At 38.2% G+C, this 26,740-nt stretch overlaps 1 protein-coding gene across 3 annotated transcripts in view; it reads right to left on the bottom strand.

Moving 5' to 3' along the window:
* The window catches only part of cped1 (cadherin-like and PC-esterase domain containing 1), a 204,975-nt gene that overhangs the window by 24,053 nt on the left and 154,182 nt on the right, over nt 1-26,740 (bottom strand). For all 3 annotated transcript variants that reach the window (XM_072551535.1, XM_072551534.1, XM_072551536.1), the window contains 2 exons: nt 10,565-10,682; nt 8,693-8,829 (listed from right to left, as the gene is read on the bottom strand). In XM_072551535.1, the coding sequence (XP_072407636.1) occupies nt 8,693-8,829; nt 10,565-10,682 (255 nt within the window). The remainder of the gene's footprint in view (nt 1-8,692; nt 8,830-10,564; nt 10,683-26,740) is intronic.

Below are 26,740 nucleotides of genomic sequence, written 5' to 3'. Positions count from 1 at the left end.
TGTATATATGTATTATATATATATATATAAAAACAGGTCTCTCTGCTCCTGCATAACCTATAGAGTAGCACCCTTTGTTTTGTATTGTCTCTCCATTTGCATCAAAGTGTATCACTTCATATTTCTCCACAATAAACTTAACTTGCTACCTATCCTTCCACGCCTTCAATGTGTCAATGTCCTTTAGAAATTCTTCAAAATTTACAATTTTTCCAGGTTTTGTGTCATCTGCAAACTTTGAAATTGCCCCTGGTCATTTATACATGTCAGTGAAAGCAAGAGCCCCAGTAGTGACTATTACGGACTAGGCCAGACCCCTCAAAATATTTCAAGAAAGTAGCCCAAACCCTAACTTTGCTAGTTATTTTAAGCAGGTGTTATGCGGATCTTCCAGGAGTGATGCAGCTTGCCCAACCACTTAGTTTTAAACAAAACTGAATTTATTTGCAAGACTACTGAATGAAATACAAACAAGAGAGAACAGAATGTAGAATTACCTAACCTATCTGAAAACCCAACAGATTATCCCAAATTAACAGTGCTGTTCCAGATACTTGTAACAATCCCCATAAACACCCCTTGGCAAAAAAGAAAAAAATCAAACACAGAGTCTTACAAGAGAGATGGCTGAGAGAACCAGCAGGGAACACCTTCTTCCATGTAGCTGTTTCTTTGTCCAGCAGCCTCAAAAAAACTGACTAGCAGCTCTGAATCCAAACCAAACCAGACCAGAGCAAAGCTGAACTGGGAGAACTTGCCACTCCCCTTTCATTGTACAAGTGTTTTTTTTTCCTAAAGCTTAAAAGACTTTTGCCTGATGCAGTATCTGGTGGCTATAATCAAATTGGCCCTAAAAGCCTTCAAAACCTAGACATCCCGTAACCTGTGACTTTACGACTGTTCTGAAACAAAAAAAAACCAAGGACAACATAACATTGTTCAAGGACCAGCATCATCACACCTCCCCCTTAAAAAAATGAACCATCAATTTTGAAAGATGGCTTCATTTTAAAACCTCTTAAACTTACACTTTTAATACACTACAATACCCATATACATTACAGACTATAATCATGCAACATGCACTACTACATTCTGTTTCAGTCTGTTTTACTCTTGCCTCCGTTTCTCATTCAAGTCTTGACAATGCATCGCAAATCACATTTTCTTGTTTACCACATGCACAATTTTCAAATTGAATGGTTGTAATAACAAGCTATTTCTAAACAGTCTAGCATTTTTGTCCTTAAATTTCTCCACAAACTTCAATGGATTATGATCAGTGTATATGATTGTCTCAGATACATTACTGGGAACATAAACATTGAAATATTGTAACGCCAACACCAAGCTCAAAGTCTCCTTCTCAACTGTCGAATATTTTTGCTGATCAATGTTCAATTTCCTGGAGAAATACCGGATTGGTCTTTCTAGTTTCTTGTTGTCTTTTGTAAGAACACAACACCGAAACCCACATCACTCACATCATAGCCGCTTTGAATGGCTTTGTGTAATGAGATATGGCGAATACTGGGGCAGTGGTTAACACAGATTTCAGACCATCAGATTCCCTCTGACAGTGTGTTGTCCACTGAAACTTCTTGCCTTTCTTTAAAGTTAAAAATCACACAACACCAGGTTATAGTCCAACAGGTTTAATTGGAAGCACAATTGGAAGACAATCACCTGATGAAGGAGTGGTGCTCCAAAAGCTACTGTGCTTCCATTTAAACCTGTTTGACTATAACCTGATGTTGTGTGATTTTTAACTTTGTACACCCCAGTCCAACACCGACATCCCCAAATCATGCCTTTCTTTAGCAACCCAGTGAGTGGAGCAGCCACACTGCTAAAATTTGATACAAATTTTCGATAAAATCTACTCAATCCCATGAATTGTAATACTGCTCTTTTTGTCGATGGTATGGGAAACCCCACGATTACCTATATTTTTCCATTCTGTGGTGCCATTTGTCCATGCCCAATAACATGGCCCAGGAAGATGACTTGAGCTTTGGCAAATTCATTTCTAGCCAGTTTTAACACAAAGCCTGCCTCCCGAAGTCGATCAAACAATTCTGATAAATGTTGACTAAAAATCACCAAGTCATCAATATATACAACACAATTGGGTAATCCAGAAATGACCTCATTGGTTAGTCTCTGAAATGTGGCTGGCACATTTTTCATGGCAAATGGAATGACTTTAAACTGATGCAGTCCATTCAGTGTTACGAAAGCCGAAATTGTCTTCATTCTTTTGGACAAAGATACCTACCAGTATTATCTGAGCTAGTTCAACTTAGAAATATAATTTGCTTTTCCCACCTTTTCAACACAGTCTTCCAAACATGGAATCAGATATGCATCAGTCTTTGTAACGGCATTGACTTTGTGATAGTCCACATATAACCATTGGGTGTCATCTGGTTTTGGCATCAATTCAATGGGTGAACTCCAGTCACTGTATCTCACTTCAATTATGTTGTCTTGGAACATGCGTTCAATCTCCTTTTGAATCTGTGCAAACTTTAGAGGGTGTTGCTTAATTGAAATAGCATCTCCTATATCGACATAATGCATCATTAGGTTCGTACTTCCCAGCTTATTTCTACATTTCTCCAATGTGATAGTAAGAACTCTTTCAGGTTATTTAGATTTTCCTCTGGAAGGTAACTCAATAATTTATCCCAATTTTTGACAACTTCCTCATTGTCCAATTTAATTTGAGAAATGTCCAATTCAGAATCCTCTGAACTTGGTTCTTCCCTCTGTGTTGTAATCAATAACATAGTCTCCTTTGGCTTTCCTTCCCTGTCAAAATACCTTTTGAGCACATTCACATGACACACCCTGAGAGATTTCTTTCTGTCTGGAGTCCTTATTAAATAGTTCACCTAACTCAATTTTCCTTCAACTTGATAAGGTCCTCTAAACCTTGCTTTTAAAGGTTCACCTGTCACTGGAAGTAACACTAACACCTTATCTCCAATAGCAAAATTGCGAATTATTTATTTCTTGTCTGCTTCCTGTTTCATTACATGCAGTGATATTTTTAAATGCTGTCTAGCCAACTTCCTTGCTCTATTTAATCATTCCCAAAACTTTGACACATAGTCCAAATATGTGGTCTCTGAATTGTGACTTACCAATCTCTCCTTAATCAATTTTAGTGGTCCTCTCACCTCAGGCCGAAAAACTAATTTAAATGGATTGAATTTGGTTGATTCATTTGCTGCATCTCTGATCGCAAAATGTACAAATGGAATTCCTTATCCAATCATCTGGATAGTCTTGACTATAAGCCTTCAACATGGTCTTTAATGTCTGATGTCACCTCTCTAGTGCTCCCTGCAAATCTGTATGGTATGCAGTAGATTTGAATTGTTTTATTCCTAAGCTGTCCATAACCTCCTTGAACAATTTTGATGTGAAGTTTGACCCTTGATTTGATTATACCTCAGTGGGTATTCTGTAGCTCGTGAAAAAATCTGAGTAACTCCTCTATAATCCTTGTAGCTGTGATGTAGCATAATGGAATGGCCTCTAGAAAACTAGTGGACACATCTATTATTGTTAACAAATACTGATTCCCACTTTTTGTTTTAGGTAGGTGTCCTATGCAATCAATTAACACTCTCGTGAAAGGTTCCTCAAATGCAATAATAGGCAGTAAAGGTGCAGGTTTTATTACTGTCTGTGGTTTTCCATATGCCTGGCAAAATTCAACTACACCTTGTGTAGTCCAGGCCAGTAAAAATATTTTTGTATTTTACCTTCCGTTTTTCTTACCCTTAAATGACTCTCTAATGGTAGTTCATGAGCCACTCACACTTCCATGCTATAACCCACTGGCTATACAACTTGATGAATTCTGCCCATTTCTCATCTGCCTGAATATGTGCTTGTCTCCAATTCCTCATTAAGACATTATTTTTAAGATAGTCGCATTCAGGGATACAGTTGGATTCTTTTTCCATGTATGCTTTGTGATACAATCACTTTAAATTTTCATTTTCCTTCTATAACCTAGTTAATTTATCTGAATTAAAGTTGTCTGTTTGTCACCTATCTGCTCCTGCTTTGTCTCAACCATTTGATCAAACAGGGTCTTTGCTAATTCCACTTCAACTTTGTTACATATATTCTTTGATCTCTCCTGTTTCAACTGGTGACTTTGTGACCTCATTACCACACAGTCAGGAAAAATCCCACAATATGTGTCCTGCAATAGTTCAGCAGCCCGAGTTTACACTGACTTTTCAACCACAGTAAGCAGCACTCCTTCTTGTGAACCTCCTGTATCGTTAGCAAGGACAAATTGTATTCCTGGAGCTGAGAGTTTGTCCAGTACTCCTACCACAAATTCTCCACTCTTCACTGGACACTCTAAGCTCACTCTACAAAATTGAGCACTTCTTGTCTCACCGTGAATTCCTGTTACTAGTACCTTTTCTGGCAATAGTCCTTCAGAGGTACCTATCTCCTCATCTTTCAATATCAAAGATTGAGACGATCCTGTATCTCTTAATATTGTATCTCTTTACCTACTGCTCCTGGCCTATGCGAGTAAATTTTACCTTTGCAGGTATATGGTTTAAGAAAATCTCACACTTTCTCCTTAACCAGCCTCTGACCAGCTCATACATTCTGGTACAGCATCCTAACCTTCATTGTGCTTTCCGTTACCACGTCAACAAAATTCACTGGTTTATCCTGTTTTCCTACATCTGACTTTCCAGTGCTTCTCCTAACCCCTCAACACTGTGATTTCATGTGGCCTACTTTATTGCAGTGAAAACACCAGAGCTTTTTAACTTCTCTTTTCCTTTTCTTTTTACCCTGTCGTAAGTTATTCTTATGATCTTCATTGAGATCTACCTTTCCCTTTCCACACGAGGATTTCTCTTTTCCCCAATTCCTATCCCCCACGGATTGAGATTGATTTTGGAAGCCAAACTTTGATTTATGGACCAGCCCATAATCATCAGCCACTTCAGCTGCTAATCTTGCTGTTTTAACTCTGTGCTTCCACATGAGTTCTCACTACTTCAGGAAGTGAATTTTTGAACTCCTCCAAAATAATTGTCTCTCTAAAAGCGTCATTGGTTTGTTCTATTTTTCACACCCTTATCCACCTATCAAAATTACTTTTTTGATCCTTTCAAAGTCAATGTAGATTTGGCCAGGGCCCCCCTTAGATTCCTGAAACGTTGCCTGTTGGCTTCTGGCACAAGCTCATATACCCTTAAGATGACTTTCTTCACCTCCTATCTTCCAGATAGCTCCTCTGATAGTGATGCAAATACCTCAAAAGCCCTACCTATAAGTTTTGTTTGGATCAACAAAACTCACATGGTTACTGGCCACTGCATTTGTTTAGCCACCTTTTCAAATGAGATGGAAAAAGCTTCCACATGAGATGGAAAAAGTAGCTCAAACCCTAACTTTGCCAGTTGTTTTAAGTAGGTGTACAGTGAATCTTCAAGCAGTGGTGTTGCTCACCCAATAACTTAGTTTTAAACAAAACTGAATTTATTTGCAAGATTATTGAATGAAACACAAACAAAAGAGAACAGAATGTAAAATAATTTCACCTATCCGAAAACTGAACAGATTATCCCAACTTAATGATGCTGTTCCAAATATTGCAACAATCCCCATAAACACCCGTTAGCAAAAAAGGGAAAATCAAACACAAGGTCTTACAAGAGAGATGTCAGAAAGATGGCTGAGAGATTCAGCATGGAATACCTTCCTCCATGTAACTGTTTCTTTGACCAGCAGGCTCAAGAAACTGAACCCAAACCAAACCAGACCAGAGAAAAGCTGAGCTGGGAGAACTGGCCACTCCACTTTCACTGTAAAAAAAAAGTGTTTTTCTTCTAAAACTTAAAAGCCTTTTGTCTGAGGCAGTATCTGGTGGCTATAAACAAATTGGCCCTTAAACCCTTCAAACCTAGACAACTCGTAACCTGTGAATTTGCAATCGCTCTGAAACAAATAACCAAGGACAACATAACCTTGCTAAAGGAGCAGCATCATCATATGACCCCTGGGATATCCATGACGAACCATTATTCAATGAAAAAAAATACCAATTGACCATCACTATTTCCCTATTTCCCTGCCAATTATATATCCATGTTGCTACCATCCCTTTATTCTATGGCTTTTTCTCAAAAAAACTCTAGCAAGTTAATTAGACATAGAGTCATAGAGATGTACAGCATGGAAACAGACCCTTCGGTCCAACCTGTCCATGCCGACCAGATATCCCAATCCAATCTAGACCCACCTGCCTGCGTCCGGCCCATATCCCTCCAAATCTTCCTATTCATATATCCTTCCAAATGCCTCTTAAATGTTGCAATTCTACCAGCCTCCACCACGTCCTCTGGCAGCTCATTCCATACATGTACCACCCTCTGCGTGAAAAAGTTGCCCCGTAGGTTTCTTTTATATCTTTCCCCTCTCAGCCTAAACCTCTTCCCTCTAGTTCTGGACTCCCTGACCACAGGGAAAAGACTTTGCCTATTTACCCTATTCATGCCCCTCATAATTTGTAAACCTCTATAAGGTCACCCCTCAGCCTCCGATGCTCCAGGGAAAACAGCTCCAGCCTGTTCAGCCTCTCCGGATAGCTCAAATACTCCAAACCTGGCAACATCCTTGTCAATCTTTTCTGAACCCTTTCAAGTTTCACAACATCTTTCCGATAGGAAGGAGACCAGAATTGCACTCAATATTCCAACAGTGGCCTAACCAATGTCCTGTACAGTTGCAACATGACCTCCCAACTCCTGTACTCAATACACTGACCAATAAAGGCAAGCATACCAAACGCCTTCTTCACTAACATATCTACCTGTGACTCCACTTTCAAGGAACTATGAACCTGCACTCCAAGGTCTCTTTGTTCAGCAACACTCCCTGGGACCTTACCATTAAGTGTATAAGTCCTGCTAAGATTTGCTTTCCCAAAATGCAGTACCTTGCATTTATCTGATTAAACCCCATCTGCCACTTCTCAGTGGCCCATTTGGTCAAGATCCTGTTGTAATCTGTGGTAACCATCTCCGCTGTCCACTACACCTCCAATTTTGGTGTCACCTGCAAACTTACTAACTGTACCTCTTATGCTCGCATCCAAATCATTTATGTAAATGACAAAAAAGTAGAGGACCCAGCACCGATCCTTGTGGCACTCCACTGGTCACAGGCTTCCAGTCTGAAAAACCACCCTCCACCACCACCCTCTGTCTTCTACCTTTGAGCCAGTTCTGTATTCAAATGGCTAGTTCTTCCCTGTATTCCATGAGATCTAACCTTGCTAATCAGTCTCCCATGGGGAACCTTGCCAAATGCCTTACTGAAGTCCATATAAATCACATCTCCCGCTCTGCCCTCATCAATCCTCCTTGTTATTTCCTCAAAAAACTCAATTAAGTTTATGAGACATGATTTTTCATTGACAAATCCTTGCTGGCTTTTCCAAGACATTCCACATTTTTTTAAGTGACTATTAATGGGAAGGTGAGAGATCCTGTATACCTACTAGTAGACCATGGGTCCAGTTTCATTACAGAGAAACAACTGGTGGTGAGTTTAATCTAAAGGTCACCATACGTCAGGTAAGGAGAGAGGTTGAGAAAGTGGGACATTCATGGTAATGTCAATCAGTGTGCTAATTGAATCCATGCTTTTGGTGACACCTTGCATTACAAATCAGCTGACCAGTTAGCTGAGCTGTTGGGAGCGATCTGGTTTGGTTTGTAGTTTTGAAGACGCATCTCTGTTGTATATCGAGACATTTACCCATCATTTGGACAACTAACATTGCATATGCATTTTGACTAAAAGGAAACTAATACATTAAGTGAAACTACATGGGTGGCATGGTGGCTCAGTGGTTAGCACTACTGCCTCACAGTACCAGGTTCCCAGATTCGGTTCCAACCTCGGGCGACTGTGTGGCGTTTGCACGTTCTCCTAGTATCTGTGTGGGTTTCTCCAGTTTCCTCCCACAGTCCAAAGATGTGCAGGTCAAGTGAATTGGCCATGCTAAATTGCCCATAGTGTTGGGTGCATTAGTCAGACGGAATTAGGTCTGGTTGGGTTACTCTTCGGAGGGTTGGTGTGGACTTGTTGGGCCGAAGGGCCTGTTTCCACACTGTAGAGGATCTAATCTACTGCCTTTTACATCTTCTTCATTTGCATTTAAATTTCAAGTAAATTTACAAAATAACATCCTTACTGAGTAAAAGTTTTAACTGTGATCAAAGTTAACTATTGCAAAAGTTATTTCCTTTCTTATGTGAGCTATTTTCTACATTCATTCAGCCACGAGAATGTAACAAACAACACCCTAAAATATAACAATAACTTTATTACTAATGCAAAAGGACAAATCTTTGAGTTTGTTTTCTTCTTTCTTGATGAATAAGTCAATCTCCATTCAGTATAGCATCCACCACTTTGATGTGCAGCTTTTCTATAACAGTAGAATTTATTCAGCAGCTTGTTCAAATAAACCATGTTATTTCATGAGGGTACAGCTTTCCACTAAACTTTAATTCATCGTGTGCAAAAAGCAAAAATTTTTGTCACGTGCATTATTCTACTTTGTACATTCTACATGATTGTACGATGTTGCTAACAGCAATAAAAGCCATATGGAACGAGTCCTTACCTTCCTTCCATTCATGCACTGCTGAAGTTGACTTTTTGTTGGTGTAAGGTGTTGACATTTTTCTGGCTGCCACCGTGCCTTTTGCCAATCACAAGTCCGATTGTCTGAGCAGCTTAGACAAGGAACAACCCACTGCCCTGAAACAGCAATATGTAAGAACCCTTATTATTATTTGGTATTTTTGATCTATTGGTAAGATTGGAATAATTGATGCGCTATTATACTCTGATTACGGGTAAAAATACATACAAGGATGCCTGCATTCCATGTTGTTGGACATTGAAGTACAAATTTCACAATGTCAAATCTCTGAAATGAACAATGTTAGGGTTACACCTGATGCCATTTTGCTTTCGGTAATATTGAGATGTCTTTGGCAGCAACCTGAAACAGCAGTAATTCTCTGCGATATGATCCTGAACAGTCTAAGGCCCATTTTACAGGCTTTTTCCAAAGGTTGACAGAACTGTTGAGTATTTTCTATTCAGTTTTTCGGGTTTTTCTACCGATCCACTAAACTAGCCTTGGGACTCCTTCCTTCAAAGCACTTTTTCATTGCAATTTTGAAATTGCAGGCTTCAGGTTCATGCAGAATAATAGATACGTAGAAGAAATTACAACACACTCACTGGTTTACTTCATATTTTGTGCTTTGAACATGGTCATCTCTGTCTTGAGAGTTTGAAAATAGCAAAGAACATTTTGAAAAATGATGTTCCACACAGGGCTTCAATTTTAACAATGGTTGTTTATTTTGTTGTCTGACAGACAGGGTAATCAGGCCACTTGCCAACAGAATGAATCAGAGTCCCAAACCATCTTGTTGGGGAGGCTTCATTTATCTATGGTTGGTCGGCACTAACTGGGACTTTGCCAAGAAATTTCCAGCTACCGTCTTGTCATCAAGGCTTTCATGTAACACCTCCTCATAGATAATCTTCCTGATGCTCAATCTTACATGCAGTGACACATAAGTAAATTGCTTTCTCCAGGGGAATTAGGGATGATAAGTAAATGCTGCCCTCATCACCAATGCCCACATGACATGAATGGATGAATAAAGCTAATAGTGAACTGAAATGTTTAATCATTGTGTCAGGGTCTCTGCCATATTTTCCATAGGTCATACCCATGAAAGTTCCTTCAATCACATAGAACTAATCAGAGAATCAATGGCAAGTATCCCAATAGCACAGCTGTTTTCAGATCTGGATAGTGTCAGTAACATTTGTTTGGCCAGCCATAATTCTCATTGTAATTACCAGACATGCTGTGAACTATTAAGGTTTGGCTGTAAAAGCAAAGCGTTAAAGATTACGATGGGTTTTTTGCAAAAGCCAACATGTGAACAAGACAGAACAGTAAGATCTTTAAAGAAAGTAACTTTCATTCTTTTATCTACGAAATGAGAACTGATTTTGATGATCTCAGTTACATTAGCTGAATTTTGCTGATCATTGCTCCATCTTTCCTATGCTACTGAGCAAGTAAGATTTTATATTCTTCAACCAGTCACATGAATCTAGCCAAGAAAGAGGTTTGCTGCAGCAAATACCTTTTTCACCTCAGTAATTTGAAGGATTAAGTATAAACTGCAGTCTGAGAGTTTAAAACCAATAGTTTGTATTGTCAAGGTATCTTATTCTTTACCTGTATTTTAAATTAGTTCTGTTAAAATTCATTCATTCACATTTCTTTAATAGGATGTGAAGGCAGAAACTATTGGCAACGTTTTTGTCCATGCCTGCTGAGAATAAAGGCATTGAAGGTACATTTTAAATGAAATATAATCTGAAATTTTTACCTGCCAGGGATTTCCTGCCAGCTACAATTTCTATGAAAAGTCTCAATCACATTGCAATGATTACCTACCTCTGGCATCGCCTGTCTTGCAGTTCTGAAGCTTTGTTTGTGAAACTGCTATGAAGTAAGTGCTTGATACTGGCTGAATGCCACAAGGTTCTTCAGGCCGAATGATCAACTCACAGTCCTGCACGAAAAAAAAGAACAAAATGACTAAACTTATAGTTCACGTATTTATAAACGAATAATAAAGTAGTCGGGTAACTTAAGCAATAATATGGGCTGAGATTAAACCTTTGACATAGATTATGTTTGTCATGCCATCGTAGATTCCGTGTCAATACCGAATCTTCAAATGGAAAAGTTTCACATGTAAATAGTTCTTAAAGTAATGATATTTATCCACCATTAATAAACCTTGGCAAGGTTTCCTCACAGAAGATACTCACCCTCTCTCTTTAAATCTATCAGTGCAGGAACCATCATGTATGACAGATATTTCAATAACCCCTTTAATCAATTTTCAATATTTACATATTCAGTCACTGTGACCCATCATTGCAACACAAGGTCATATCATGAATTTAGTGGTGTACTCCTGCCTGTAAATATTAAAAAATGGAAAATTATGAAACATACCCTATTTGGCTCATATTCTCCTATGCTGCATCACAGGAGCATATTTTCATAAAATTGCCACTATGTTAACTTATCAGGGTTGGAATGGCTTACTCATTATAGAAAAATTATTTTGCACCCTGATATGTCCTAATATGTGGCTCTAGGTCAAAATTTGTTCAGTAATCCTTTTGTCCAATGACTTACAATTTATATTGTTTAATATGCTCAGGAAATAATAGTTTATAAATGTGCTCTATAAAGGCAATTTGTTATTGCAGTTGTGGAATCAGATACCATAGGAACTGAAAAGGCAAAAGGCAACTGAAAATATGTTCCAAAAGAACTAATTTCCGGAGTTATGAGGAAAAAAATTGGAGTGTGAGACAGAGTTGGACAGCATTTTTAAAGAGCCAGCCAAAACTCAGTGGACCAAATGGCTTCCTTCTGTGCTGTAAGATTCTGTGATTGTACTAACTAGGCAAATTCATGCAGGCATATGGTGACATTGATAGGCCACTGAGCAAAATTTTTATAATAGCATTATATAATTTCTTTTCAATTAAATAATTTGACTAAACCAATGAACCGAAGACAGTGAGTATTTCTATTTTTTTTGTAAAGATTGACTTCTAAGAGAGCTTTAGAGGATAATGGATACTGAATTGACATTGGCCAGGTAAGAGAAGATGGTAATTGGTTTGGAAGCAAAAGTATGATCAAACATGAGTCTTAAACAGACTGAAGAAGCTAAGGAATAAGATGAAAAATTGAGTTGTCATGTGTGGGCTGAAGGGGAAATATGTGTTTCAAAGGCCGAAACGTACCGAAACAGATTTTCTGCAGTCCTTAACCTGTCTGAAAGTTTATGGGTAGTGGAGGTGGCTATCGGAGAGGGATGGGGGTACAGGGAGGGCAACAAAGACCCTGCTTGTCCCTGGGTCAATTAATGGCAACCACCATCCCTCTCCTCTTGGAGGTATTTTACTCATTGAGGTTGGGTGGGGATCCAAACCATGCAGTCTGATGACTTTAAATGCGCAGTTTGGTGGTGGAATCAGGGTGAGGTTGGGAGCCTCCTTTGTAGACCAACTGACTCATTCATTACAATCTCTCTCCTTCAAGATTATCCCTCCGTTTTAACTCTCTACTATGGCTTCTTGAACCCAGCTCCCGACACAAGTTTTAAGACCTCAGACTTGCCTGGGCTCCTCAGCATGCTGGAGCTGCCTGCAAGCTTAGCAGTGGGCATTACTCCTGATGGCACTATTAGAGCTACAATGGTGATAGCCATCCAATTGGCTTGGATCTCTCTAAAGTGAGAAGGGGTGGAAGTCTTGCTTTAAAAAAAAATAATTCCCCTCCCCCTTGTATTAAATGTCTGCTTGGAGACCCGACTGGATTTTAGCTGGGGAGGGGAATGGGGATTGACGGCTACAGCACCTTGTATAATCCAGCCCTTAGTGGCTGAAGAAGTGAACACATTGTAAAATGCAGAACCCACTGTAGATTATTGCTGGTGGAACATATGAAGAAGATCGTTGATCTCTGATCACTGAGTGGTACAATGGAGATGTCGATGTGAATCTTAAGTTTAGAAAGTGAGAAGCACCCCTACTAAGATCTAGAGAACCTGGGGTGAAGGAGGATGGGAGTTGCAAATGTAATCACCCTGCATTTTAATTAGTGGATCTGTTAAACAGCTTTTCATTACCACAGGGGAAGAGGTAGAGAAAAGGATCTGGGATGGGGAGAAAAGCAGTGATGAACTGAATATTCAGAAGGCATGCACAGCACAGTGATTATTTATATTTTTATAGAGTCAACCTTTCTGCATATCTCCCAACACTCTCCAGCACCACAATCCAATCCTCTTTTGAAGTGAGCAAAGAATAGAAAGTATAGTGAGATAAAGTAGAAGGAGACATTTTGCCACAGACAAGGGGGAATTAAAATTGTCTTTTGTTCTCCAGGAAGTTCTTGCCATAGTATTGGGATTTGGCCTTTGAAACAGCAGCATTCAAGTTTGAAACGCTAAAACCATATTTGGTAATGGACAGACTGTGCTCACCAAGTTCTTTCATGTTTATAGCTTGCAGACTTTAAGACTGAAAAGTTCTTGTTTTACAGGAGGAGGGATAATGGTGAGAAAATGTGATATCATGAGCACAAATGGAGAGGCATGGCATCTGTGGTAGAAATTGATATAGATGCATATATTATTGGTGGGTATTGAGAAGGTTGATATAATCATTGAATAATTTGTGTGGATAGAGGTCCTTCGGCCCATCAAGACCATGCCAATCTCTACAATAACAATTTTGCTAGCCCCACATGATAAAAACCAGAGATAGAAGTGTTGGTTAAACAAAGTATGTGCTTTTATAGTCATAGAGTCATAGATCGCTGTCTATATTGTTGTATGCATGTGTAAGGGTCTCAAATGTTGAGAAATGCTTAAGCATTGGCCAATATGACGATGCTTACAGACTCAGGTTGGAAAACAACTTTGAACATTGAAAGAGTATGTCCTAATACTGAGGTCTCTCTCATAGTCTTACCAACAATGTCTATCAAGTCTACCTGATGTATCTTTCACCAAGATGAACTGTGATGAGAATCCCTCATAAAATACACATAAATCTGTATTTGCATGTATATCAAGAAAAGAAATGAACCTTAGAAGGCCCCAGTGTACCCTTACTACATACACTTCCTTCGCTTATACATGCAGATCCCTTTTTTGGTCCCTAATTGCCATTATCACTCCTCTTACCTTTCACTATTTATATGGTCATGACGAATTTTGAATTGTTTTTGTTTGATACCGTTATCTTTTCATACACCCCTTTTGCCTACTTTATTTACTTTTTGCATTTTCCTTCTAACTGGAGTTGAGTACTACTTTTCCAGAGGCAAAACACAATAGTTGGGAGGTTTGCTGGAGGGATGGTAGACATGGGAGAACAAAGCTGAGGAAGTGATCAGAGAATGCCTCAGAAAACATGAGACTGCCTTTGATTACCAGGCCAGTGGATAGTCACAGTTGGAGAAAGTGAATAGAGTTAAGAAGTCAGAATCAATAACATGCGATGGAGGTTGAAGTTACAAAGGATAAGAAGTTGCTCATTGCGGAGACCTGGAGGTGTAGCTCCTGACTTGCAGGAGAAGTGGAAGGAGGAGTTGATTGAATGTGACATAGGAGCCAAAGAAATAGGAGAAACACCACAAACTTTTTGACGGGAGAGCAGTAACTTCATAAAACAAGTTATGAGAGTGACAAGGACTTGCTGATTGGACAGGAATTACAGGTGAGTACTATATTTTTAAAAAAATGCACATGAAGTCAGTCACCTCCTGCAAGTTAAAAATATCTCAACATTTTAAGAAAATGAAGAGTCCTTCTTATTTTTAACTCCTTTGAACTAAAATTTTGTGTTTGCTAATTCATTTAAATGATAGGAAAGTAAATACTTCATAAAACTCAGGAAACTCAAACTAAAATATGTGGAAAAATGTGAGGTAATTAGAAGTAAGTTCTTTCACAAGAATAACAAATTATGCAAATGTGTTTTTACATATAATTTATAGAACATAAAAATGCCATTCAGCCCAGCTGGTCCATGCTCGTGTTTAAGTTCTGTTTGAAGTAATGTTATATTGGACATCCTCTCTTTGATTCTAAATTATAATTTGACCAGACTTTTTGAATTTTGTATTAATCATGATGTTTGCCAGTATAAATATTTATAGAAATGCAGCACTTTTTTGAATTTTAATTGGTCAGGCATGAAATACAATGTGGCACATGTAGCTGGACAAGCTTCAGTAGCAGTTTTGAATTTGTTCTTGGCACAAGGCCTCTTCTGTTTAGCAGTATGTGGATAGGTCAGACAAGATGAATCATACTGTGAATCAATTGTGTCAGACTGCAAACGTCCATTTAGTGTCTGGAGGACTGAGTTTACTACTTTTATTTGGAGGAATTACTCAAACTAACATGGACATCAGAAAGTTCCTGCCTTGCAGCCTAACAATTTGCACAGAACTTCACAAGGTGGCATGACATTTCTGAACATTCTGTGATTGCTGTCAGCAAACTGCAACAAGATAACTTAACAGGGATTTGCTTGTTCATACTTGTGCACTGCATGGTATATGTGTCAAACACAAAATCAGCTTTGATTGTATGTAAGAATGCTCAAGAAATAGAAACATAAGCTGAAGTACATCAGCCATAATCTTGTTGAATTTTGGACCATTTGACAGATCGAATAACTTATTCCCTCTTTTATATTCTTATAATGAAAACATTAATTGCAGGGCAGTTTTACTTTCAGAATACAATGCATTCCTAAAAACTAAGTTATCCGTTACAATAACAACATTTTAGTCATGATTTTGTGGAACAACGTCTTCATTATTACTCATTTCAATTTAAAAAATAAGTAGATGACTCAATTTTATTTTTCTTCACTAAAATTGCTAAACTAAGAAAATTTGTAACTGTGAAGGTAAAATGCTATCTGGTTTGCGGTCTTATTAGAAGCAAATAATTAAAATAATATATTCTGAGAAAAAAATAAAAGCTGTGAAGTCTTCCTTCTGGTTTAGTACATTCTGTTTGCACAGCATGCTAATCTTTCCTGATCAAAGAGATTTCTAATACAAAATGAAAAGTGTAAGAGAGATACAGCCACTGCTGGAGGTCAGGATATACACATCAACTATCCCACTAAGACACACATTATGGATTTTGTTAACAGCTTGTGGATTTATCATGTCATCAACAGGTACTGAAGTGCCATGACATCTCTGTTGCCTTGCACAAAGATGAAACAGCATGCTATCCTCGGTATTTATGCAAACTACCATTCATACTCAAGATGAGATGTGAACAAACAAGTTAATGTGACCATTTCCCTCTTTACAGTGACTATTTCTATCAACTCATGTTTTGAAGTCAGATTAAAATGGGCTGCAGGATCAAAAGGCAACATCTATGAGAAAAAAATGCAGAATAAGCTTCTGGGTTTATTTCAAGCTCATTCACTGCAATTAATTATGTATCGAGTTCCTGTTAGTGTTCCAACACAGTGGGTGCTTATTACAAAACGTTCATCATAGTTTTCATGCCGCAGATACAGACTGAAACACTAATCTAAATGTAGTAATTTAAACTGCTGTTCTGACCTCATGAAATCAGTTTTAAAATGTTACCATATGATGTTATTGCACAAACTGGCACAGTAAATCTTAATTCACAAACAAAATTGCAGACTCTATAAAACTTACCTATGCCTGAAAAAAAGCAAAATGAAACGAAAGATGAAATGTAAGCTTTCACCCAAACAGTATTTATCTTAATTTAAAGTTTAAAAATAGAATAATTTTGAGCATAAAATTTCCCTTTTGATTATATTCTAGCTTTCTGACAATGATTTTTATGAATATTCAACCTCATGTGATGTAAAGCAGTTTTTGAGCCTCAAAGGTGTACTGTACATTGTAAATACAATTGCAATAGCATATCAACATTTTGTTTAAAAATAGATCATTAAAATAAAATGACATCAACATTTTCGATTTCTATTAGCAGCAGAAATAAAGAACAGAATCTAGATTCAATCTATTTCTACAATTGGTGAACCGATTACCTCAGATGCTAAGGTAGATAAAACATGACCAGTTGCAGGACACAACTGCAGCATCCCCCACACACCAGCCAAGCCTAATCAAGGCAGCGCTTCCATCTCCAGTGGAAAACTTTTACTTGAGGTCAGCTGAATATTAAAAGATAAATATTTCTTCTCCTATGTTTCTAATATATCATGTACATTATATGAAATAAAGAAATAGTGAAGCAACTGTCTTTGACATACTGTCAATTTATTGTTATTGTGGTTTGTGAACTATTCAAAGTTACATTCTAGTTTCAAAGAAAACGTAGCACACATCAGAACAAGAAATCTATATCATTAAAATAAAATGTAAAGCAGAACATAACTGAAAAATAAAACTCACTAGAACAACTGGTTAACGATAAGCTTGCCAGATTCTTTATCACCCTGTGAAACCATTAGAACATATTCAAGAGCATCACCGAAGGCCACTATCCATGCAAATTAATGTGAATAGCTGCTATACATCCCAATATTTTCTCAGGAAATACACTGGCACTGAATAAACATTGGGGAGAAGTAGAACTATTGCATTTCCAAAATGAATTCCTGAAGGTACTGTACTGATTTCTTGCTAGATCTGATGACTGAGGGCTTGAAATTTGTGTCTCTCATTGTTTTTGGGCATATGTGCCATGCTTCACCACCTGCGCATGCCAACTGGTGCATCAACCTCACTTACATGACAGTAGCACCTCGCTAATTGCTGCCATGATATAATCTTCTTCAGATTATCCTTCACAGCCTTCACAAAAAGTCCAGCGGCAAGAAAGATGGTCCAACAGCAGTATCCTTCTTGAGCCAACATGCCCAGCAGCATTCAGGCACTAATTACTTAAAGGTAAATCTGCTGGGTGGGACATGTAGTTTGTAAGGCTGACGCCAAATTCCTGAAGGAAATTGATCCAACAGGAAAGTGATCACAACTGGATACAGTCCAAGGAAGAAAGTGGAAAGTCTTTAGCGAGGTCCTCAAATATCTCTGCGCCTCATGGCTTGTGACCAACATTCCCTCTAATATTTGCTTCCATTGTGTGGACCTCTGAAGTCCATACACAGCAGTGGTTTCTGGGAGAGGAAGCCAATATATTGTTAATTGGCATTTGTGGAACATTTCAGCAGCTGAGCAGCCATATAGTTTGAATGGAATGTTGCTTGTGCCTGACCAAAATAGAAAGATTCCTCCAACAAACAAGTTGAGAGCTACTGATGAGGCCCTGCCCAGGTGAAATTGAGGCATGGGAAGTGGTGCAAAAAGCTCCAAACAAAGGATCAATCTAACCCTTCAAGCATCCCTTGGTCTGTATGTAACAGAATTTGCAGATTGTGCATTATTGTTATCTCAGAGCTCACTCAACCAGAGGAATGGGACTTGTATCTGGAACTTCTGGCTTAGAGGTAGGAATGTTATTCAGTAAACCACAAGACCTCCCTGTTTATAACAAATTATTAAAAGAACTCAACTGTGTGTGTTGTAAAGTACAAATTACTACTTTAAAATAATTTCAATCTGATCACACTTGATACTTGCAATTTATAATGAATTATGTTTAATAATGAAATTATAATGAATCTTCCTAGCCCCGAGCCCGGTAGACAATCATGAGTGGATTGGGAAAATATGATGAGATCAGATATAGCAAATGGTCAGTCCAGGGGTCTGTTCACTGAAAGTCTAGGGGGATTATCAGAGACCACTGTTGTGGTGGGGACAATTGTGTGGATTAGAGGCAGCAGGCTGTAATGCAGTGGAGACAATAATTGTGAAGTCAGGGGAGTGGGATTTCAGGATGTAAAGGGTGGGAGATGATAAAGCATGGGAGGGTTTGGTATGACTACTTTGAATGCCTAAGGCCCAAAGGATAAAATGAAGATTGAGCAATTAAATTAATAGGTTCGATGGGAATGTGGGAAGTTCAAAGCCAATGGTGTTGACAAGGAGAGAAAAAAAGGCACATGTTATATGGGGACAAGGTCACCGTGACTGAAAGGCTGAACCTGTTACTCAATCCATGAACCATTCACTACCTCTGTTGCCTTCCACTCTCATCCAAATTGCAACTATGTTATTGGAATGAAAATGGCTGCCACCATAACTGATGGATGGACTAATTTTTTTTAAACTGAGGGACAGGGCTCCACTTTGTGCTTTAAAGGGTGATGGCATTAAACAGACACCCACACGGTATCAACCAAAAGTCTTTGCCATAAACACTCTTCACCATATTATTACCAATTAATCCTAATAATGGCTTGTGAGGCACAAGTAATGTGTTGTGGACTGGAAAGCTTTTCACCATAGTTTTTCAGTGACAGCCACAGTGGTTCATTAATCTCATTTCCAAATGGCAATCTGCCATCCTTATCTGGTCCAACTTACATGTGACTCTAGACCCACAATAATGTGATTAATTCTTCACTGCCCTTAGTAATTACAAATGGGCACAAAAACTGGTCTAGACAGTGATGTCTAGTCTTATTCTTAATACAGTTTGATAATCAAAGAGGACTCTCATCCACAAATATTTATATGTCTGCCTAACTAAACTACATCGCTGTTGTTTCTCTTTTATCACTATGGGACAGATAATAACTGTGAAGTCATTCTTGGAACACTCCCAAGGATATGCAGGAAATAAATTATTGCTTTACTACTTCAGCATTTCCACAGAAATTGTGACTGTTGGTTGAATACATGAGGTTCTGAGGTGGTATTTGAAAAACCACATTTTTTTTCTCACAGCTTGTAATTACTGTGCTAGGATTCATTAGGAAGACCTTGTCATTCTAGCTAAAAGATTAAGCAATGCTAATGACTGATGCATTTTTGCTTTGATGTGAAAACCCAAACTAAACCTGCAAAGAGCAAAATACATAATAATTATATCTATGGCAGAATAGGTAATATCTATATAGTTTGGCAAATTGCAATTTGATTCTTCTATGCAAAGATGATTAAAATGAGGTTACCTTGCATGTTATTTCTGTGTAACAATAAATACATCTAAATAGCTTTGGAAATAATTTACTTCCAATTGATATTTTTTCTTCAGGAAATATGTTATTGAACATCTGTTTCTACTTTCCAAAATTATATATAGGATAGTGTTTATATGCTCACCCAATAACCAAACCTTTTGCCCGAAACGTTGATTTTACTGCTCCTCGGATGCTGCCTGAACTGCTGTGCTCTTCCAGCACCACTAATCCAGAATCTGGTTTCCAGCATCTGCAGTCATTGTTTTTACCCAATGACCAAACCATCACATATTTTGAGGCAAACAATGATAGCTACCCAGATAGCAATAAAATGTAAAACCACTAGGAATGAAAAGCATAATAACAGTTCATGGTTATTACCCAGCTGAAACATTATTGAACTGCTTTATTTTTCAAAACTCAACAATATACATGTTGTTGTCTATCTGTAAAAGTGTGAAAAGTATATTCCCTCTATTAAAGTTCCCTGATGCACACAGACTGGCTTCATCGAGTGCAAATGGTAATTTGGTAGTGAGAAGGGGAAATAGTTGGCTGAGTTAGACTTGGAGAGATATTCATTTCTTTCTTGCCACATCAGCAATTAAAATCTGGGCAACAAGATACTTTGAGAAGTTTGTCAATCTGCCACCAGTTAAAGACTTCAAGTATTCAATTAACAACCACAATAGGCCTCAACTCACTGCTTCCCTGATTATCCAACTTCCTGGCAAATAGTAAAGGTTAGTTGATTTATAGCTCTGGGTCTCCAACTTCTGCTGTCAATTGGATAATATTTTCTCACACAAGGTTAAGAGCTTTCAAGTTCTTGTCATTTCTATTACTGACATTTTTAAGACTTGGATGACTAACACTTTTATTGCCTTGTCATAGAACAATTTATTTAACAGTGAGAAGTCACAAATGAATTGCTGTTTTCTTTTCTACATTGTAATGTCACTATAGTGTTCGATGATTCTATATAGTTTATTGTGGTCAATGAGCATGGACATGAGCTAAAACTGCTTATAAACCCTGCCCACTCCATGGGAATTATGGATGAGTAGGATGTGTCAGTCTCTGTATTGGAGCTATCAGGCTGTGAGTACAGATACCCTGTATTTATATAGCATCTTCAATCCAGTAAAAATTCCACTGTCCTTCCAGAGAACATATTCAGACAAATCTATACAATAAGTCAAAAAAGATATTAAGGTATGTGACTTAAACTTTAATCAAATAGATATATTTTAACAAGTATCGTACAGGAGGAGAAAGGTACAAAGAGGTTTAGAAAGGAAATTTCAAAGTGAAGATTTAGTCGATGGAAAGCTGTATAGTGACAAGCTACATGGACATCACACAAATGTCAAGCAATGACCATTTCGAACAAGAAAGAATCTAATCACCTCCCCTTGACATTAAATGGCATTACCAAAATTGAATCAACAACCTCAGGTTTACCATTGACCAGAAAATGAACTGAACCATCCATATGAACATTGTGGCTACAAGTACAGCTGAGAAGCTAGGAATTCTGCAGCAAGTAACTCACCTTCCTGTCTCCCAGTGTTGGCCACTATCTACAGACCACCACTCAGGAGTATGATAGAATTGTCTCCACTTGCCTGAAGAGATACAGCTCCAACAACACTGAAGAAGCTCAATACTATCCTGGACAAAGCAGCCTGCTTGACTGGAACCCTATCCTCCATTTTGCACGTTCATTCCCTTCATGTGGCAGCAGTCTGCATCATCTCAAGATGCACAGCAGGTATTCACCAAAGATCTCTCTGACAACATCTTTTAAATCTGCGACCATTACCATCCGGAAAGACACGGCAACAGACATATGGGAATAATCACCATGTACAATTTCCCTCCCAAGCCACACAGCATCTGACTTGGAAATATATCACTGTTTCTTCACTGTTGCTTATCAAAATCTTGGAATTCCCCCTCTAACCTAGACTCCAAGGATTCCAACAGGTCAAGATTGCAGTTCATCTTCATGTTCTCAAGGGCAATTTGGGTTGGATAATAAATATAGGGCTCGTCAGCAATACCCACATTCCCTGAATGAGTTTTTTGAAACAAGTCAGCAAAAAAAATGGAGGATTCTCATTTGGCTTGAGTTGAAGAAACCAGAGTTCTGGGCATGCTGCAGTGCTGAAGGAGTTAATAGATACAAAGAAAGGTCAGCCCACAGCAGGATTTGAACACAAAAAAATATGAACTTCAAATTTTATGGATTACTGAACTGAAGCCTTTGTAAATCAGCAAGCACAGGCAGTCATTTCAGTCATTTCATCTGGGTTAATATCAATGTGGGTGCCATCTGATCACACAGTCATCATGTAGTCTGCATTCTTTTTCTTAGAGTTGGGATTTCATCCAATGACTACAGCAATCTGCAGCTTAATGGGAGTCTCTGGTTTTAAGGCATCTCTGAGTTTCCAAAAGTGTATGATGCAATAAGTAGGACTGTTTTGCTTCATAAGCTCCTGCAGTAAATATTCTGAGTAAAAAGAATATGACTACTTGGTCAATTTCCTGAAAATGTGAAAAATGTCATTCAAAATGAAATCTCTTCAAAATTGTGATGATATATTTGTCCTTAGAAATTCTGTCCTCCCTAAGTTCTTCAAGGAAGATAATTATGTGAGTAGATGAGCTGCCAGATGACAAAGTATACTCCTTGCTGCCATGGCCAATAACGCCGCTAAAACTGCTAGAATAGCATCAGTGGAACTATTTGACAAAACACGTCTTATCATGCTCAGTGATAACCTCTAGATTTTGTGTCTTAATGTGTTCCACACAACTTTGAAACACATAGATAGTTTAAGACTCAGTTGTTGGAGTGTGCACTGTGTGCGCTCTATACAATTACAGTTGGCCAAAACAAATTGCCCTAGAGAGTAAATTTTAATTTATTTTCAAGAGCTTGGGAGGAGTAGGAATGCTCATCCTGGCTAGGACCAGTTTGGGAGCTGCTGTACCAGATATCTATCTGTGGGAAACATGTTTCGGACACCTTTTTCAAGACTGTGTTCTCATGAGGCCCTGGTGGCTCTGACTTGATGGACTGCCCTTGGTGGTCCTGAGCTGATGGACTTCCACCAAAAATCTGCTTATCATCATGTTCATGAGACCTGACCCTCACTTTGGAATGTGAAGCCAACTATTGAAACAATCCATATGAGAAAATCTAACTCCTAAGGGCTAATATAAATGATTGATTTTGTTACTGACAGTTCACAAATAAAACCACATCTTGTGCTGTTATGGTTAAGTTAATTAGCTGAAGTTTTCTGAATCAATAAAGTAAGTGTGCTTTTGGTCCTGGCAAACAGCTCCACTTTTGGAACACATTTTCAGAATTTGGTCGTGGCATCCCGATGAATGTGTGCCAGAACCTCAATGCCAGAAATACTAAAAATAAAAACTTAACCACCATGTCTTTTATAGTAGCTCTTCATTATGTGCAGAGGAGTCAGAACATTTAATAACCTATGTAGAATGCAAATTTAGGTAAGTCCCTTGGGCTCCAAGACAATGTGGATATTTGCCTCACTGGAATCCTAAAGTTTGGTCTCATCATTCCCTGAGTCCTTTTGAACACCAACCTTTAGAATAGAATATCCTTTATTACCACATGTACTCAAGTACGGAAGTACAGAATACAGTGAAAAGTTTACAATGTTGTCTCACATAGTGCCATCTTAGGTACAAAGTACCCAAGTACAGAGCTTAGGCATAAAATAGAGACATAAAGGAGAAAAAAGGAAAAAAGTTACATTACTTACAGTTATTCGTAGTCTAAGTTAGAAAAATGAGAAATAAAGTTAAAAAGATAAGCATTACAGTCTTGCTATAAAGGGCCTTCAGTAGATCAGTGCAGGGGGCTTCCACATGTGGTCTGACTGGGCTCGCAAGCTGCTGATTACTTTGGTCCGGTCCCCAGTCCAAAAAAACATCCTGCGTCACTCGGGTCTACCCATCCCCACTTTGTGTAAGCCTCCAGCCCACTGGCAGTCCCCGCTTTACATTAGGTGAAAGCACCAAAGAGGGGAAAAAAAGGGGAAAAAAAAGAAAAGGAAATGGGAAGTAAACAGAAACAGCAGAGGAGCTCCAGTTGGGGCGTCCTACTACATCGCCATCTTGACCGGAAGCATTTGCAAGACCAGTCACCACATTACACAGTCCATTTTATGTGCATGGAACAAAACACTTTAAGCCACAACTTGAAACAGACAGTAATGGATGCAAACAGCAACTGGCTTGCTACTAGCAAAATTTTTTAAAAAGTGTTTTTGAAAAGAAGATTCAAACAATTGCAACTTGTCAATATTTTTGAATAAAGACATTCCCTTCAGTTGAATGATATGCACCAAATTATTTCTTCCTTCAAAGTTGCTGCAAGCATTGAAAACGTCAAGAAGCACATACAGTATAAGGAGCTCTATACTATTATGCATATTAGGTGTGCTCTTACCTAAAGAATAATTGACTGTGTTAAATATTAAGATTACAACTTATGTCTGTACATTAGTTTATAGAGCAAAAGCATAAATCTCACTTCCTTCAGATATTTTCCATCAGCTGAAATCTCCCCTTACATGCCCTTGGAAGTAATCCTACAAGGTACAAATTACATATCTGACCCTAGTCTGCCTGAATGTTGTGCCACTTACCATCAGTCAGCAAAGCTCACAAATGTAGATCAAAAGGATCAGATTCCTTCTGCTGTGGGTTTAATCCATAAGGTTGGCTGGTATTTTAAAGCAGTGATCCTTTGAAAATTGGCATGTCATAATGTTTCAGGTAAGAATTATGAAAACCTATTCAGAACATAAATCTATTATTATCAATGTTGAAAAGAAAATTTCTCAACTCAATCAGATCATTTTTTGGTTTGGTTCTTATTTTAAAAAAACTTGGTCTGTAATATGTTAGATTCCTTCTTTACTTACATTGCTAAAACTTACTTTAGTTCATGATAATACATTAAAACAAATAGGTGTTAATAATGTTTAATTATTTTTGTAATCAAGAGTCATGACAAAGTTTGTGATTAAATGTTCACTTCATAATCTATAAAAATTAAAAATAGATCTGTACAACATAATAATTGGGTAGTATTGAGCACCACTGAAGTATGGGATCAATTTGAACACATGGGAATGGATTACATAAATACTGTTCCAATAAGCAAATGTAAGCTGGCAAATAGCAACCCAACTTACAGTAACCCAACAACCATCTTTTAATTAAGCGCAAATGCTCCCACAAGTATTTGAGTTTTAAAAACAAGGAACATCTATTTACATCGATTGTTTGCTCTGATCAGTTTGCAACCAGCAAATTTCTAATTGCTGCAAGTCAGGCAAAATGGATCTGCAATTGGAGGGTCTTGTTTGTGGGCAGGTAAAATTTTAACAGCTCCAAAATTCTTGAGCCAATTATTTGTACCTAGAAATATAAGGAACAGAAATATTTAACATCATGTAAATTCACAAAATTGAAGAATATTGGACTTTTCAAGAAAACTTTTAATATAATTATAAGAACAGTAGAAAGGATGGACAAGAAACATTGTACTAGTTTCACAAAGCAGAATTGGTTAACAATGTTAACAAGGCATAGAATGAACTTGTACTGTGTGTGGGCCTTGCCTCTAGAAGGGTATTTGTATCCAAGGGGCAAGGTACTGGCATGGACAGGGGATTGGCTAATTGGCACAAGGTAGAGAGTGGAGATAAAGGGTCTTTTTCAGCATGGCAGCAGTGACTAGTTCTGTAGGAGTTCATGTTCGGACCACAACTATTCACATTATACATTAACAATCTGGATGAAGGAACTTAGGGCTAAGTTTACAGATGACATAAAGATTGGTGGAGGGACAGGGAGTGTTGAGGAAATGAGGAGGCTGGAGAAGGACATGGACAGGCTAGGAGTGTTGGCAAACAAGGGCTAGATGGTATACCAATATGGAAAAATATGAGGTTACACACTTTAGCATGAAGAAGCGTGGGCTATTTTCAAACTGGGGAAAGGTTTCAGAAATTGAAGTACAAAAGGATGTGTGGGTCCTAGTTAAGGATTCTCATAAGGTTAACATGCAGGTTCAGTTGGTAGTTAGGAAGGCAAATGCAATGTTAGCATTCATTTCAAGAGGGCTAGAATAAAAGAAGAGAGGGGTACTGCTGCAACTATATAAGGTTTTGGTCACCACCTTTAGAATATTGTGAGCAGTTTTGCATCCCATACCTAGGGAAGGATGTGCTGGCATTGGAGGGAGTCCAGACGAGATTTACAAGAATGATCTCAGGGATGAAAGGCTTGTCACATGAGGAGCAGTTGGAGTTTAGAAGTATGAGATTGAAACTTACAGAATACTGTGAGGCCTGGATAGAGGGAATATGGAGAAGATGTTTCCACTGGTGGAGAGACTAGTACCTAAAGGCATAGCCACAGACTGAAGGGATGACCCTTTAGAGCTGAGATGAAGAGGAATTCCAGACAGTGGTTAATCTGTGGAACTCATTGCTGCAGAAGGCTGTGGGCGTTAAGTCATTGAGTGTAATTAAGACAGATAAATAGGTTCTTGGTTATTAAATGGATCAAGGATTACAGGGAGAAGGGAAGAGAATAGGATTGTAAAACATATCAGCCATGACTGAATGGTAGAGAAAACTTGATGGACCGAATGGCCTAATTCTGCTCATATACCTTATGGCTTAATGAGACAATGGCTATGATAGTTTGGTAATATAAGAACTAGATGTGGATAATGTACTGCAAGATTTGAAATATATCTATTATAGCTCCTGATGTATACATACATTACAGTCACAGGTTTTCTAGTGTACGGGCTATTATTATGCTATGCAGTTACGAACAGTAGTGCACTTCCATGCTTGAAATGCCTTATACTTGAAATGGCCCTAGTGAACATGAAGTT

Source organism: Chiloscyllium punctatum, chromosome 32, assembly GCF_047496795.1.
Source record: "Chiloscyllium punctatum isolate Juve2018m chromosome 32, sChiPun1.3, whole genome shotgun sequence".
Taxonomy (NCBI): Eukaryota; Metazoa; Chordata; class Chondrichthyes; order Orectolobiformes; family Hemiscylliidae; genus Chiloscyllium; species Chiloscyllium punctatum.
This window is presented reverse-complemented; position numbering and strand designations above follow the sequence as displayed.